Source organism: Nicotiana sylvestris, chromosome 12 (genome assembly GCF_000393655.2).
Source record: "Nicotiana sylvestris chromosome 12, ASM39365v2, whole genome shotgun sequence".
NCBI classification, from domain to species: Eukaryota; Viridiplantae; Streptophyta; class Magnoliopsida; order Solanales; family Solanaceae; genus Nicotiana; species Nicotiana sylvestris.
The window spans coordinates 6,235,258-6,249,418 of NC_091068.1; the positions used below are offsets into that span (position 1 = coordinate 6,235,258).

General features: G+C 34.5%; 2 protein-coding genes across 2 annotated transcripts; both read left to right on the plus strand.

The window, feature by feature from the left end:
• Positions 1-1,284: 1,284 nt before the first annotated feature.
• LOC104237176 (phospholipase A1-Ibeta2, chloroplastic-like) lies at positions 1,285-3,060 on the plus strand. Its single transcript, XM_009791278.2, has one exon. The coding sequence runs from the start codon at positions 1,357-1,359 to the stop codon at positions 2,947-2,949; it is 1,593 nt and encodes a 530-aa protein (XP_009789580.1). The 5' UTR covers positions 1,285-1,356; the 3' UTR covers positions 2,950-3,060.
• Positions 3,061-5,562: 2,502 nt separating this feature from the next.
• LOC104237175 (RGG repeats nuclear RNA binding protein A) lies at positions 5,563-12,314 on the plus strand. The gene is made up of 8 exons (XM_009791275.2): positions 5,563-5,971; positions 8,529-8,862; positions 8,993-9,061; positions 9,161-9,293; positions 10,261-10,419; positions 10,551-10,598; positions 11,480-11,689; positions 12,087-12,314. The coding sequence occupies exons 1-7, from the start codon at positions 5,776-5,778 to the stop codon at positions 11,663-11,665; spliced, it is 1,125 nt and encodes a 374-aa protein (XP_009789577.1). The 5' UTR covers positions 5,563-5,775; the 3' UTR covers positions 11,666-11,689; positions 12,087-12,314.
• The last annotated feature ends 1,847 nt before the right edge of the window (positions 12,315-14,161 follow it).

Below are 14,161 nucleotides of genomic sequence, written 5' to 3' on the forward strand. Positions count from 1 at the left end.
ACACAAAATGCCTCCATTAATAATCTGATACGATTCATTTTCTTTGTTTGAAAAAAATCTCTTAATTTACAACATAAAATAAGTAATTTTCAACCAAGTATTTGTCAACAACACGGTTGAAACTCGAAAACATAAAGCATGATGTAAGTGTACGTGAACTATGAAAAGTTGAAAGAGCCAATTTGCAGACTATTGTCAACTCTTTAGGGCACATTTGACATTTGATAGTTTGAATTGAATCTAAAAATGAAACACAAAAATGTTGAAGGCTTTAAAATATATAATTTTATTAAAAGGATTTAAGTTATATACTAGTGTAAAAAGTGAAAAATATAATTTAACCGGTAGTAACATGCTAAATTGTGAATTACAATTAATTTAACTTACATACTAACGACTGTGTAAATAATTCTATACTTTCAGTTCCGGTTTACCTGTTATAACAATTAATTTGCCGTACTTTCAAGATTACAAACCCCACGTTTTCTGGAGGTTACCTATAGACATTCTTTTGACGAATGACGATTATACTATAAAAAATATTATACTATCAGTGTATATAAGTTAAACTCTTAATTTTAATTTTAATAATGTTGCATATTACTAATATTTATCATATAACTTGCATATAATTATCGTATAAGTGTCTTTATATATACTTAGCTTTTTGGTCCCTCTTGTCCGGTGGTTAGGACATCGTCTTTTCATGTCGAAGATACGAGTTCGATTCCCGTAAGGGATATGTATTCATTCCGGCCGCTTTTAGTTAGTGTTTATTGCTGAGTGATTGCTCGCTATCTGGCTGGAAAAGATAGTTCGGAAGCTTCCTCTTCCCCAGCAAGCAAGACGAGATCACCACTTCTCTTTTCCTTTACTTCGTAACCTTAGCCTTAAATATCTTTTCATAGATTCTCGAACCTCCGACATACATAATTATATTATATATTACACTACTCATACATATACCATAAACTCTTTTGAAAATATATAAAAAAAAATAAAAAATAAATGAAGGATGATTGGTATGGGTGTTTTAGTCAATTAAATCACAATGGGACCAAGTAAGCAGACTTTTCACGATATGAAGTCAAGCTAATCAAAGTCAATTAATGAACTCTTTCAAATAAAATACCCTCTCTTTTTTTCAATAATTCCCCCTAATTTTATATGGTATTCTTGTAAATAAAACAAAATGTGATATACTTTAAAGTCTTTTTACTTAATTATACCCTCTATAAATACCTCAGCTTAGCTCTTTAATCCTACTTTATGTGTGTTCGTTAACTTTGATCTCTCCTTCTGAGCTGACTTCTCTCTCTAAAAACTTTGCACATTTTCTTTTCTCTCTCTAAAACCATGCAAATCGGAGCAACACTTCCGGCTACAAACCTCCATTTTTTTCAGTCAAAAAGAGCCAGTTTCAAATGCAATGGATCCCCATTAAACCCTAGTTTTTTGAATACACAAAGTGTAAAAACAGAGATGACAAGAAAACATCTCTCAAATCTTGAAAAAATCTTACAAAAGCAACCTCAAAAAACCCAATCAGTCGATTCAAATGAAGTTGTTCAAGAATCGCGTAATGGGTTAAAGGAGAAAAAGGGAAGGAATTTATTGGAAGGGTTGAATTTGGCAAGAATTTGGCCTGAACATAAGGTTGCTGAAGAAATGTCACCAAGATATTTAAACAGGCTACAAAAAATGTTATCAAATAATAACATTGAATATTCGCCAAGAAATAGTCTTGGTAGTAGGTGGAAGGAATTTCATGGTAGTAATGATTGGCTAGGCTTAATTGATCCTTTAAATGAGAATTTAAGGCGAGAATTGATTAGATATGGTGAGTTTGTTCAAGCAGCTTATCATTGTTTTCATTCAAATCCTTCAACTTCTTCAGGAGAAGGGTTGTTACGCCCGAGACACGTGGCGTTGCCCGATAAGTCATATAAGGTGACCAAGAGTCTGTATGCAACGTCGTCCGTTGGATTACCAAAATGGGTGGACGACGTTGCACCAGACCTTGGATGGATGACTCAGAGGTCGAGTTGGATTGGTTATGTCGCGGTTTGTGATGATAGGTCAGAGATTCAACGTATGGGACGGAGGGATATTGTCATAGCTCTACGTGGCACTGCAACTTGTCTCGAATGGGGTGAAAACTTTCGTGACTTGTTGGTTCAAATTCCAGCAGAGACAGAAACAGATTCAACTGACGGACAGGCTAAAGTGGAATGTGGATTCTTGAGTTTGTTTCAAACAAGTGGTGTTAATGTTCCAAGTTTAGCTGAATCAGTAGTTAATGAAGTGCAAAGACTCATTGAACAATACAAAGGTGAGAATTTAAGTATTACTGTAACAGGCCATAGTCTTGGAGCAGCCTTGGCATTGTTAGTAGCAGATGAAATAAGTACATGTGCACCCGATGCACCACCCGTGGCTGTTTTCTCGTTCGGGGGTCCTCGAGTGGGCAATCGAAGCTTTGCAGATCGATTAAACTCAAAAAACGTTAAAGTGCTACGTATCGTGAACAATCAAGATGTAATCACTCGAGTTCCAGGGATGTTCGTGAGCGAATCACTCGATAAAAAATTAAGGGAGTCAGGAATTGCGAGTGGTGTGCTAAATGTGCTTGACAAAAGTATGCCATGGGCATATTCACATGTTGGAACAGAGCTAAGAGTTGACACAAGAATGTCACCATTTTTAAAGCCTGATGCAGATATTGCCTGTTGCCATGATTTGGAGGCATATTTGCATTTGGTGGATGGATATTTAGCATCAAATTGTCCATTTAGAGCAAATGCAAAGAGAAGTTTAGCCAAGTTGTTAAATGAACAAAAGTCTAATATCAAAAGGCTTTATACTAGTAAAGCAAAAGGTTTGAGCCTTAATCTTGAAAGAGAACATAGTTTCTCTACACCTAGTTGTTTGCCTAGTCCATCTTCTTGATAAGTAAATAAGAAGTACTACTATGTTTTCTATGTAGTTGTAACTTTTCTTTTACTATTTGAGGCTGTTTAGACTAGCTTTTAAACTGGTCAAATCAGCTTTAGGCGCTTTCTAGCTTTTTCAATATTTGGCAAAGCTTAAAAGTGTTTAAAATAAGTTTAAAATTGTTTAAAACAACCCAAAAGTAATAAGTCGGGCAACCCCAACTTATTATTGTTTTTGGGCTTAAAAGCCACTTTCAACAAATAAGCCATTTTTAAGCCAATCCAAACGAGCTCTTTATCTCCTTGCTTGAATGACTAGACAAGTGACTTCAAAAAATTTTGTAATTTTTTCACTGATTGCATAGATTAAGAATAAAGAAAGTACTCCATCCGTTTCAATTTATATAATGTAGTTTGTTTCGATATGGGGTCTAAGAAAAAAAAATTAAGACTTTTAAAATTGCAAAAGCTTCTCACTAAGAGTAATTAAAATGAGTAAATTAGTAAGTTTGAAGATAAATATTTTTCAAGTATAGGTTATATCATTCTTTTTCGAACAAACTAATAAGAAAAGTGTGTCACATAAACTGAAATGAATACGAGAATGAAGAGATTTTGCATCAATCACAACCTAATATGTGTTGTATAGTATGGGTTTCCACGCAATATATACAATCAGGTCTCTCTATAACAACATCCTTATATAACAACACTTCTTTATAAAAGCCAAATATTTCCGGAACCAAATCTCATGTTCTATTATAAAATACATTTTCTATAACAGTAATTCGCTATAACATCCAAAAATATTCGAAACAAACGAGACTGTGATAGAGAGATTTGACTGTTTATGAGTTCGATTTTAATTGCCCCTTTTCTCCTTCTCCCATATCATGATAAATTAAAAATTCTATACCAATTTGATTTTGTGTGGAAAAAGAAAAGAATAATAATAGCCAAAAGAGGATAAAAAATGAAGAGCCAAGCCATGTGGTAGGTAGAACACAAAACACAGAGTATACACGAAAATGGTTGACTCCATCTACCTTAATAGAAAACCGTTCGATTTATTTTGTGCCATTGTTAAAACTAAATTCAATATAAATTTAAAACAAAAACTATTTTCCCATAGCTAAATAATTGTTCTCTATATTATGTTTTGACACTTTTGAAATATATATATATGGTATCTTTGAAATTAATAAGTGTGTATGGTATATTTGAAATTAAGCGTGTAACTTCTTATTCATATAGTACGAATGTTTTTCTCACATTAGTATTATCAATGTTCCCTGTATTAACCATTTTTCACTCAAATATTCAGAAAAAAAAATAATGATAGCAAGAATCTTAATATGATATACAAACATAATTTTTAACCTTCACTCCAACTTACTCATCTTAACTATTTTACGGAATATCTGCTATCCTCCGCCATTATAAGTACCATATAATTCTGTCCAGCAATGCAAGATTTGATAAGAAAAAATCATCCTATAAAAGGAATAATTATACAAAAATTTGTATTTATTTTTAAGTAATAGGATATAAATACTATTCCCATTATCCCTATTTATGTAGCACACTATCCTTTTTAATCTGTTCCAAAAAAAATGGTACTTTTATATGTTTAGAATTAATTTAAATTTAAAATTTGTGTTTATAATTAATGAGTTAATTTATAGCAACACAATATTTATGGCTTGATTTGACCACAAATTTTAAAATTCTTTTTCTATCTTTCACTTCGTTTCTAATCATATAATGCCATATAAATTGAGATGGACGGAATAGTATTTAATATATTACACTCATTATTTGCATATGCATCTAGCACGATGACATGATTAATAAGAAATCTCCAAACCTGGTCTAAAACCAAAGGCTTATACGGAAGAAGAATTAACCGAAATAGCCATTTACCCAACTTTTAAACTAAAAATATCTAGTAAATGAAATATATATATGTGTGTGCGTGTGTGTGTATAATCTATGTATATGAGCTAGAAAAAATAGTTCATATTTATTGTTTACTTTTTCTAGCATATATATATATATATATATATAGATTATATATACATTGATTATACCTAGTTATACACATATTAAACATAAATTATTGCTGAGACCTCATATGCAATATGGATTGAAAGAAACACACGTATATTTGAGCAAAGATATCGAGACAGTGATGTTCTTGCAAGGGAGATAGCATATATTTGCATTGTTAGAGTAGCTACTCGAGCTAAGAGTTATATACAACAATTTTCTATAGGAACAGATTAGATACATTAGTATTATATGTAAATAGGTATGCTATGTTTGCTTTTACACTTTGAAATAGTTAGCTGAGTTAGCTTGACTATAGATTTGTACCATTCACCTTTGGTGATTAATACAAAAGAAAGTTAATTATAAAAAAAAAACATAAATTATACATATATTATACTCCTTCGGGTTAATTCTCCAAAATAAAACAATGAATTCAGCCGGCTATTTGCGTAAAAACTCCCTTTACATATTAAATCCAAAAGAAACAAAATTACAAAGTCCAAGTAAACAACCCAAAAAACACAGCCCGGGCCCATTACCCATTTCAACACTGAACCTTCCACACACACAGACACACACTCACTAGGGTTTTAAACCACTTCACTCCCCTCAATTATCAGCCGCTTTGACACAATTTTGTTTCTCTCAAATTCCTCTTCTCTATTGCCGCTTTCATATTATACCAAGCAATTCATCCAAATGGATTTTAATCACTAAGTTTTTTTTTTTGATATCTTAAAATATTGTCCTCTTTGAATTTTTCATATATCTGTTTGTACTCAAAAAATAAATGGCTACACTAAATCCATTTGACCTATTGGATGATGATGCTGAGGATCCAAGTTTGGATGAGTTGAAACTGGCTCAAGCTCAGGCTTCAGCTGTTGGTTCTGTACCTAAGAAAACGGGCCCAGTTCAGGCCCAAGCTCAGCCCGCTAAGCCTGCTGCTAAGTTGCCTTCCAAACCAGTTCCACCTTCTCAGGCTGGTAAATATGCATTTTTAATCATTTTAAACATATTCTTTTGTTTTAGGTTAATGTATATTTGTTCATACTTTTTTGTATTTTTTGGGTTTATATTTTGTCTGAAACTGGCCTATGAAGCTGAACGAGTTTAGATTCATGTAGCTGATTTAGTTTGGATTGAGTAGTGCAGCTTGTTTGGATGGTTGTTATATATTGGTTCTTAACGTATTGTATTGTATATTGTTTCTTAATGTATTGTATTGTTTTAATGAATACAATGTTTGGATATATTGTATTATTTTCTGTCATTTCATAATGTCACAACAATAATTTAAAGAATAAGTGCACAATATTACAATGAAAAAGTAGCCTATGAATTAGAGAAATTATTAAAAAGGCAGGGCAAAGAGTATAATAGAATTATAGTAACGGCAAGATGAGAAAATAAATAAGGTAATGACGTGATCACACTAAATTGGTCATTACATAAAATGGGTTTTTTCCGTTGTTACGTAACAACGGATTTAATAATATGATACAATCAAAACAAACATTGTATTTACCGTAACAATACGATACAATATAATACCTAACAACCATCCAGACATGGTGGTAGTAGTTCTTATTATTGTAGTAGTAATAGTAGTGAATGAATATGGCTTTTATAACAAGTTATGCTGTAAGTTATATGTACATTAACAATGTAATGAAATTCTTATGTTATCACGGAAATTTCAGTAGGTATAACTGGTTAGTTATTTGGATTTATTGTAGGCTATTAATCAATGCTTATTAGATGAGTTTGAGTTCTATAAATTGAGATGTTTTTTTAAACAATCAGGTTGTCTATTATGTAATTACAATGAATTCATTTACAAGCATTAATTGTTAATATAGCAAAAATGATAACTAGCCTACTATCACAGCTTCACAGTATTTACCATGCCAGTGTATATTGCTTAAATCCTTATTAAATATAGTTACCTGCAATTACCTAGACATGATGTAAAAATTCATTACACCGTTGGTGTACATAACTTAAATTCATTGGATATTATATAAACGTTGGTGGGGAAAAAGATAAAGTGTGAGGAATATTGAGGTTGTTGCCTTAAATGTCAGTGAACTCGACTAAGGCTTTTGAGTTTTCAACAACTTAGTTGTTTTTAAGAGAATACTTGCTATTTGCAGGGTTATGCTTGTTTTTAGTCTTCTCTTTCGTTGTCTATTGTGTAGCTGCTTGAAGTATATATTGTGGAAATGTTGTTTTTCCTATTCCCAATGTGACACTGTTATGTCATAGTATGGGCTTGTGTTAATCTTACATGCTTAAACTTTTAGGTGATACAAATGAATCAATAATTATGTCTCGGTCCGTAATTAGTTGGATCTGAAACAATCAACACTTTTTAGCCATAAAAAATACGTGGAACTAGTGGTGGTTTTCTCAATGCTTATGCAATTATTTTCTGTCTGCTTTTTAGTAAGTATGATAGCTTGCTAGTGGATGGGAAGAGAATGTCCTCTGTGATTGGCAGATTAAAGTAGGGTTATTATATGGAAATTTGATTAGCAGGAACTTAGTTGCAAGTGGTAGATAAATCTTTAGAGAACGCGTCATTCTTGTGTCCCTTGACTGTGTGTCTCACAATAGCGTGAGGCGATGCGATGCGAGCAGCCTGCGCTATTTTGGTTGCGTTGCGATTGTAAAAGGCGAGCGCCTCTGCCTGTGTAGCGAGAGGCGGCGTCGCTATAAAACATTAGGGCTTGGGTTTTTCACTTCTTCTCCTTCAGCGCTCTTTTCTCAGCAACAGAAAAATTAGGGCTTGGGATTCATCTTCAGCCATCAGTGACAGTAACCTAGGTATGTTTCTTTCTTTTCTTTTCTTCTTCTTCTCCTTTCTTCTTCTTCTTCTTCTTCTTCTTCTTCTTCTTCTTCTTCTTCTATTTCAGCGACAGTAATCATTGCTGTCTTCTTTTTTTTTCTTCGACAGTTTGACTTCAACCATTGTCTTCTTCTTTTTTCTTTTTTCTTCTTCTTGTCTTTTATTTTTTGTGCTCTGTTTTTTGACCAGCAGAGCAGAGGCTCTTTCTTTCTTTCTTCCCTTCCTCTTTCTTCTTCTCTTATTTTTTTTGGCTCTGTTTGGAGCAAGCAGCAGAGGCAGAAGAGTGTCTTTTTAGGCTCTGTTTTTTTTTGAATTGATATATTTATTAATATATTATTGTTATTGAGTTTTTAGTGTTATATATATATATATATATATATATGTCTTTGTATAAATTGTCGCTTCGCATCAAAAAGGCGAGCGCTTCGCTACGCGCCTCTCGCCTCAGTGAAGCGGGCCCTTGTCGCTATTTGTCGCCGCACGCTATCCAAAACACTGGTGTCTCATATCTGGTTTTGATGTTCTGGTGTTCGTTACTGACCACATCTCTATAACAGACAAGTAAACGCTTTTGAATTTGCTACTGTTGTGTTTTCCTTCATTCCAGCTCGCTATTCACCTTTTGTCAATTAACTTCTAGCTCGCAGTACTCAGTTACTCAATTGCTTATTTGTGTAACAATTTCTGAGCAGTGAGGGATGCAAGGAGTGACAGCCAGCGTGGAGGAGGACGTGGGGGTCCACGTGGGGGAGGCCGTGGACGTGCGCCTGGGCGTGGACGTGGGTTTAACCAAGAATCTGCTGATGATGAGAATGCTTTTGGCAGTAACAATGGATTCTCTGGGCGGTACAGAGTTCAAGAAGATGGAGAGTCAGGAAAGCTCTCTGAAAGGAGAGGTGGATATGGCGGACCTCGTGGGGGGTTCCGTGGAGGTCGTCGTGGTGGTTTCAGTAATGGAGATGCTGCAGAAGGAGAAGGGGAACGCCCACGGAGAGTGTTTGATCGACGAAGTGGAACTGGCCGTGGGTAAGTGATTCTGCTGTACTTCAATCCCATTCGTCTGTGTTGTTCAATCGCTCGAAATCGTGGTTATTGTGGTTGTCATTGTTTCTTGGGCATATGATGTGTATCTTTATTGACATGTCCTATTGTATAGGAATGAGTATATTAAACGGGAGGGTTCTGGTCGTGGGAATTGGGGAACTCCTGCAGATGATATTGCACAGTGAGCGCTGTTATCTCAATTTTCTGTTTCCTTCTTCCACTTGCCTTTACGTATTAGTTTTTTCATAATAGTTGAATGTTGGTTTTTATCCAAATTTAGAGAGACTGAAGTGCCTGTTAATGATGGTGAGAAGATTGTCGAGGCTGAGAAAGAAGCTGGACAGGAAGATGCTGAAGACACCAATAAGGATTCTACTGCTGCTGAGCCAGAAGAGAAGGAACCTGAGGAGAAGGTTACTGTCATTTTCTGTTAAAAGCCATTTTTTTGTTTTGCTTGTTTACATGCTCTAATTCTTCTCTTGCAAATTAATATCTGTCTCACTTCACTATTATCCTTTTGGGTGGTTGTTTTGGTGGATATAGGAGACATAAATTTCAATATTGAATTTCTGGAATGTCTCATTGTCAATTTTAATCAGTTTGGATAATGAATATTAGTCCAGTTGCACATCTAGTTTTCAATACACTAATGCCATCTAACCTTTTCGAAACCAGTAATTTGGTTTATTTATTGTTGATAAGATTCTTCAATATTATCCAAGTATTTTCTAAGATAGCATCATTTCCTTCCAATAGACTAGGGAAATAACGGCCACATGTGCTCGTATTAACATGTAAGATTAAGTTGAAACGGCCATCCTATTAAAGATTTATACTTGTAGTTTGCGTTGTGCATTGAAGGGTAATAGTATGAATTTGGAAATGGTCATCGTATTCTTACGAATGATTCTTGACATCAGTAGGAGGATGTCTTGCTACAATTATTCCCTCCCTCTGCCAACTTCTGAAAAGGGCCTAAGGTTCAGTGCAGACACGCTTCACCGCTATTCCCTTTGGGAACATCATTTATATTCGTTGGCTTTAGTCCCTCGTTCTTGGCTAAAATTTAATAACCACTTGGTGCTCCAGTTGATTTTTCCTAATTTACTAATTGTTTCTTTTAAAAAATGGAATCATACTGTTATCAATGTTACCTGCAGCAGATGTTTCTGTGAAGTAGATATGAACTTGGACTATTGTTTTCTGATAGACTAGGTACTTCTTAACCTTGATTTGTATATGTTGGATTAATTTTTTTGTAGCTATTTATTTACACTGTTGTAGCTACTTTTATTTGCATAGATTCCAGTAGTTTTTATTCATATGTATCTATTATCATTATCCGGAACTAATATCATTCATATCTGTTTGTGTTGGTAGGAGATGACCCTTGAGGAGTATGAGAAGCTTATGGAAGAGAAGAGGAAGGCGTTGCTGGCTCTAAAGCCTGAGGAAAGAAAGGTTAATTTGGACAAAGAACTTGAAACCATGCAACTTCTCTCAAACAAGAAAAATGATGATGAAATCTTCATTAAATTGGTGAGTTGTTTGGTGCTATCCTCCTATTTATAGTTGCTTAATTGTAGTATTAAGAACTAATTGTCGTATTAAGAACTTGATTGTGTTATATGCTAGCTTATTCATCATACGTGAATTTTTTGTCTGGGCAGGGTTCTGAGAAAGAAAAGAGAAAAGAGGCAGTGGAAAAAGCCAGAAAGGTACTTTAGTTTCTCTCTTTAAGTGGCTAAATTTGTATCATAGCAACTGGAGACATGATTTTTTATGCATCTCTTTGTTGGGAAAGCGTTCTATTTCATAAACCCATTGTTTAAATCCCTCAAAGTTGATATTCAAAGAAAGGCCACTTTTCTTTTGGATAACTTTGTTTGTCACTGTTTGAAGCACGTTTTTCTGAAGTGTTAGCTTTTAATAACACTGCATAAACCTACTAGTATATGTGTCTTGTCATTTTATTTGTCAAAAGTTATGTACCTAATGGGCTCTTCGCGTACGGAAGAGCAATTCATCCTACCTCTTTGCTACCCCTCCCAATAGAGAAAATATGTGTTATTTTGAACTTCAAGAATCACGGAAAAAATTTCAGTTATACTTTTTAAGACTGAAAGCTGTCTATGCCATGTGGCTGTTTAGTTTTATATCAGCTTCCAACATGATGAAAGTTGTTCCCAACGCATGGAGGTTTGACTCATACATTGAGTACTCGCTTCAACAGCCTCTTCCCTTGGTTCCTAGTGGGGCAAGAGCAGGATGCGGAAGTGATATGATGTATACAGTTGTACAGGTGTCAGTATTAAAGTTTGTCTGGTTTCACCTCAGTATCATTTTATTTTGAAATCATTTCATACTTTCTCTTTAACAAGAAGAGCTTGAAAGTCTACACTTCAGAAGTACCCCTGCAAGTATAATATTTTAAAGACAATGTATTGATCCGCATTTCCAGACCCCACTTAGTGGGACTTTACTGGGTCGTTGTTGTTGTTGTTGTATTGATCTGCAAATTGTCGAATTCAATAGATTTAATTATTGCTTCGACTGTGAGGCTTGATACGTGAGGCTTGATACATCTGATTTTGTGCAGACCAAAAGCATAAACGAGTTTCTGAAGCCAGCAGATGGAGAAAGTAGTTATTATCGCCGTGGTGGTCGTGGCAGGGGACAGGGCCGTGGGAGAGGTGGTTTTGGTGGTGGTGTTGGTGGAAACAAAAACTTTTCAGCCCCATCTATTGAAGATGTTGGCCAGTTCCCGTCCTTGGTTGCCAAATGAGGGAGCAACTCTGGCATGGATTAGGTAAAAGGGAGCTACTCTTGCCATCTGAGCTGTCTTTCTTTTCTCCATATTTATGATATTTGGGCTTTTTGATGATAGCTGAATATTTCCTGGAACCTTGTTCTTTTAGTCTGTAAATTTAGATATTTTCTGGGGATGGTTTCTTTTTGTTGACTTTTGACATGCATGAAAACCCTTCTCTTCATATATAGGTGGTAGGATCTAATTTTATGTTTTTTGTTTACTTGTCGAATCAGTTTTTACGTGCAAAATGGATAATGATTCATACAGTTTATCCTAGCTAATTTGATATTGAGATGCTTGTGACAGTTGATTTCTTATCTAGGTTGCACTTCTAGTGGTTGTTTTGATAAAATTTGGAAGGTCTAATACCCTAAACATGTTTGCTACTGTGTAGGGCAAAATTCGATCAGCCTGAAAGTTGACAGAGGCCAAGTTTCTGCGTCTATAACGACATTTTTGATTATTGTATGAACATGGAGCAAATGAGAATGTTACAAAAATGGTTCATGCAGAAGACTTTAATTATGTTTCTGGTAGTTGTAATGTTGTGTTTCTTTTGTTTTAGTAGTGATAAAGAGATTTCTAGCAAGAGCTTAATTCATGAATTTGAATTTGCATCTTAGTTTATCCCTCTCACCTTAAGTGCTTTGAAATGCTCAAACTAACTGAGCATCATTAACCATTGCATGAAGAGGTAGAAATGACACCAGGCAGCCACTCTAAAGATCAGTTATTTAGTAATTAGCCAAGTTATTTAGTAATTAGCCAGTGCGCCTTGTATTTTAGTTTTTCAGGACATGAATTGTTTGGATGTTAAGATTTCTAGTCTAAATAGCATCCTTGAGAATGACTATCTGTGCACTTGCCCCCATGAAGAGCGACATCCATTTTGAGTGTTGCAAGTGCACTTGGCAAATTGGCTTCCCTGTCTAGGACTGTACAAGATGTTTCCACTATATCTTAGGAGTAGTCAAAGGAAGTACGATGGATTTGAGTAGGAGTAAATGGAGTTAGAAGTATCTCAAGAGTAGTCAAAAGAAAGTATGGAGGGTTCGAGTAGGAATAAATTGACTAAGAAGTATCGGTGTTGTGGTAGGTTTGCCTATGTGTGATTTCTTATTTGGTTCGTAAAACGTGAGGTGAGTTGCTGATTCTACTCTTCAGAGTGGCTAAAACATGTAGAAATGTATGAAGAGACAAAAAAGAACAACGATTTTAGTAGTAAATCTAGGATGGTTAAGTTAGAGGAGAATATACAAAGATTTTCAAGGGATAATGCGAAAGAATTTTAACATCGTTCATATCTACTGAAAAAGATAACTGTTCACGAAAGTGGGAGTATAGCATGAAAAATATGACAGGTTACCTATTATATACTCTTTACTGTACGGATTCGACATAACCTAGTAGCTTTGGTTCAACGATATATTTGTTTTAAAATTTTGTTGAATATATACAAATTATTAAATTTAAAATCCAATAATTCCAAAATTTTAGAATTCAGAATACCTAGAGCCCATCATATTTCCCATCAATATAGCGGCACAATAACTGCAGTTGGTAGCCCCAACGAAATAATTGGTTTTGTCAAAAGGCCTCATTACTGCCTTTGTCTATTTCATTTTTATGACCAATTAATGTTGTCAACTGCATCTTCATTTTGATGACCAAATAAGTATTCACATTCACATGTCTCTAGCCTATCGCATAGACAAGTAAGGTTTGCTCAGTTGGTAAAGCACATCCACTTACGACTTAGGTTTGAGTCATGCTTGAGGAGAAGTGTGGAAACACTGTAGATCCTCCTAAATTGGGAGGAAATTTTAAAAAAAAAAACTATCACATATCTACTCAAACACACACACACACAAAAGAGATGGAGCTAGATTATGAGGTGCGAGTTCGGTTAAATCCAATTATTTTTGCTTAAATAGTATATTTGTATTAGGTTCAATTGCGAATCATAGGTTCCATGACAAATTCAAAATCAATAAACTTCAAATTCTGGTCCCGTTTCTACCCATACACAAAAGCCTTATTCCAAGCGAATTGATTGTCGTTTGTAGAGGCAGACCTAGGATTTTAACCTTATAAGTTCGGGATTATAATCCTTTTAAGTTACTTGGTTCTAAATAAATAATTTGTATGTATTCATTGAATTTTTAACACAAATACAAGATTTGAACTAAAATTATTGGGTTCGAAAAGAACCCGCAACGAACATTGTGGCTCCGCCACTGGTCGTTAATTACAAATAGAATTGCATTAGCCAAAGCTCTGACTTCGAGAATGAGTTAGCATCAATTATATTCCCTCATGTCCACTTTAATTGATTTTTTGACCTTTTTTATTTTTGTGGTCCATAATATTTGATTTTTTCAGATATCAAGAAAGAATTAACTTATTTTTTCTTTCTTTGGAGTAACGAACCTACGAATATTTGTTATATTTTCAATGAACAAATTAAGG